We start from the raw sequence: 3148 nt of genomic DNA on the forward strand, positions 1-3148 counted from the left end.
ACGCGAACTCATTTTTTTGGTTGATTTTTCTTTGTTAAACGGCATTTAAATATATAAAATAAATATCAAAAATATAAATCTTTGTTTTACTACTGTTTGCAAATGTCAAAAAATTTCTATATGTGACATAGCACCAGAGTTAAGTTGGGTTTTTCAAAATGCTGACACACGGAGCTCAAAAGGTTCGCCATCACTGCTATAGACTAATTCACTTACAATGCTATAAGACAGATAACTTTTTGAATCTCTATTTGAGGGATGGGAAATTGAGGCACAGAGAAGTTACAAAAATTGCTTGGGGTCACACAGCTAGTAAGTGGTGAAGCCAGGATGTGTTACCACTCTACTATGCTGCCACTCATAAGTTATGCTTTTCAGTCACAAGTATCTGACCAACCAAATAAACATCCTATTAATATTACTAAAGCAATAAAGTTACAAATGTTATAAATGTTTTAATATTCACTTTAAGCCCACATATTTTTAAGAGTTGACTAAGTATTGTACCTAAAATGTTTCAAAGAAAAAACCCTCTGCCTCCCTCATTCGATACATCTTCTTAGATACACTGATGCCTTCTAATGATTTCTAAGGCCAGTAACTGCAAGTGGTAACTCTCAGATTTGCATTTGCTTCAAATTAAATCTGCTTGGCAACAGTTTTTCTGCCAACTAACTTGTCCTTATTTGCAGATTTTTTTTTTGAACTGTATTTGTGGGAAGCAAGTATTTAAGGAGGTTTAAAAAAGCTGAACAAAAGAAATTGTAAAATAATTTATGGCTACTTTAAAACTCTTTTCAGTTGCCTTTCCCCTTGGATTTAATGTCAGGAAAAATACAATAGTGTGAAAGTAAAATAAACAAGGTTATAAAAATGTGTTTTTTGAGAATACATAAGCCAAAAATAAACACAGCCAAAATCATTTGAGCAATTTAAGTGAAAGCCATCATATTTCAGCTACCACCACTTGCTAGCACATACAACACATACCTCATGTCTTGGATAAGGGAGACCCTGAGGGTTGGCAACATAACTCCTGAGTCAGATTTTCTTCTTTCTGGTCCCAGGGCAACTATGTAGAAAAATATCAGCAAAGGATTAGAAAAGTAACAGTAAGAAAAACAATCTATATGATTCACATTCTATAAATAAATACTTTAAAATTACTTTTGAAGAAGAAATTTTGAAGACAAAAGAAAAGATCAAATTGTTGTCACTTTATTAATACAGTAAACTGGCTGTATTCTTTCCAGTTCATCTGGGGCTGCGTTTGTAAATTTAAAATGAATTATAAAAGCCCACTTAGCAAATAATGTAACGTGTGCAAATTCTGGCCATAATGGCCAGTCATTTTCTAAAGTTATTCATTCTAATTGAACTGGATAATTACATGAAAGCAGTATCTATAAATTAAGCTACTGAGCATGTGAATTATCTCTGGGCTCATGCATTGCCATCACACAATCTCCCTATATACCAGGATTTCAGATTGCATTGTTGCTTTATAATGTTGATGAGATGCCACAGGAACCTAACTCTTGTTTATATCAATTAGCCTGTGGTAAAACGGGGTTCATTATGTGTCATTTCACTTCAAGATGCAGAACCTACCAATGACATTAAGTGAGGACTTACTGTACTCTGAAAGAGTGTTTAAAAAGAAAATCTGAGAGTTTGGGCTCTCTAGGCTGGTAAATTTCTACTTTCAAGTTCAGAATCCAAACTACAGTATGCATACTATTCAAAATCTAAATGAACATAGAAGTAAAATGTTCATGAGTCTCTTCTGAAACCTGAACAGCTTACATTTATAAAAGAAGGGAAAATTATTCTATTATACAGCAACTCTTAAAATGTCTCTGATTCCTGTATAGTGCTGCTTTTGAAGGAGTAATGATCTATCATCTCTAGGCTCATCCTGGCTGAATGTTAATAAGAGCAGTGTTCAGCCCTGGCCAGGTAGCTCAGTTGGTTAGAGCATTGTCCCAATACGCTAAGGTTTCGGGTTCGATCCCTGATCAGGGCATACATACAAGAATCAACCAATGAATGCATAAATAAGTGGAACAACAAATCAATGTCTCTCTCTTTCTCTCTCTCCCTTTCCTCTCTCAAATCAACCAATAAATAAGATTTTAAAAAGAAACCTATAGAGAATAAAAAAAAAATAAGATCAGTGTTTAAACCCATTGTGACTCTATAAGGAGTTGGAGGATCTTTCCTTAATCTCAAAATGCATTAATTACAAAGCTTAATAGTTGGCAAACAAAAAGTATTTTTTGAAAAACCAAACCAAACCAAATAAACCACCCAGATTTAAAAGCAGACAAGTCAATGAACTGATCATTTCTGTACAATCAGGACACACTGTTTCTCAATAATGAAATATTTCATTTTTAAACTGATGTGTTTATATCTATTTCACACTGTCATATTTTTAAATCCTAACTTCATGGGCTGAATCATCGAAAGTGTTAGAACAATATTTATAAAATCCATTCCTCCAAACAGACAATAATTTGATTTCAAAAGCTGCATGGCTTCTATTTATCCTCTTAAGGGTCAGTAAAATATTTAGCTGATGTTCATCTGTGCTTCATTAGCCCTTCAGCTCCTGACAGTGCAGCACAGTGACTGCACGGGGCTCTGACACTTGGCATTTCTTAGCCTTGACTTCAGAGTTTTGCTGGTCCCACGACTGACTGACTGAAGGCCACTGGAAACAGCTGGGTGTCTGGTCTCCAGCTCAACCGCCCAACATTTGACCCGCTAACACCGCGAAGCTGCCAGTGGTGTTGGGCAGCAGCTATTGTCTAACAGCTGGACAGTCTCACATGCCTCACTTGGCACAAGAGGCAAAGGCTTCTACCTCCCAGCCTTAACGGAGCTTGGCTTTCTAGCATTTCATCCTAAAAATGGCTATTTTGGCCCTAGACGGCTTGGCTCAGTGGATAGAGCGTCAGCCTGCGGACTGAGGGGTCCCAGGTTCGATTCTGGCCAAGGGCACATGCCTGGGTTGTGGGCTCGATCCCCAGTAGGGGGCGTCAGGAGGCAGCCGATCAATGATTCTCTTTCATCATTGATGTTTCTATCTCTCTCTCCTTTTCCCTTCCTTTCTGAAATCAATAAAAATAAATATATTTTAAAA

At 36.6% G+C, this 3148-nt stretch overlaps 1 protein-coding gene across 1 annotated transcript in view; it reads right to left on the reverse strand.

Moving 5' to 3' along the window:
- DENND5B (DENN/MADD domain containing 5B) overlaps positions 1-3148 on the reverse strand; it is an 88672-nt gene that overhangs the window by 23434 nt on the left and 62090 nt on the right. The window contains exon 13 of the mRNA XM_014539237.1: positions 991-1072. Coding sequence (XP_014394723.1) covers positions 991-1072 — 82 coding nt within the window. The remainder of the gene's footprint in view (positions 1-990; positions 1073-3148) is intronic.

This window comes from Myotis brandtii, unplaced genomic scaffold (assembly GCF_000412655.1).
Source record: "Myotis brandtii unplaced genomic scaffold, ASM41265v1 scaffold209, whole genome shotgun sequence".
Taxonomy (NCBI): Eukaryota; Metazoa; Chordata; class Mammalia; order Chiroptera; family Vespertilionidae; genus Myotis; species Myotis brandtii.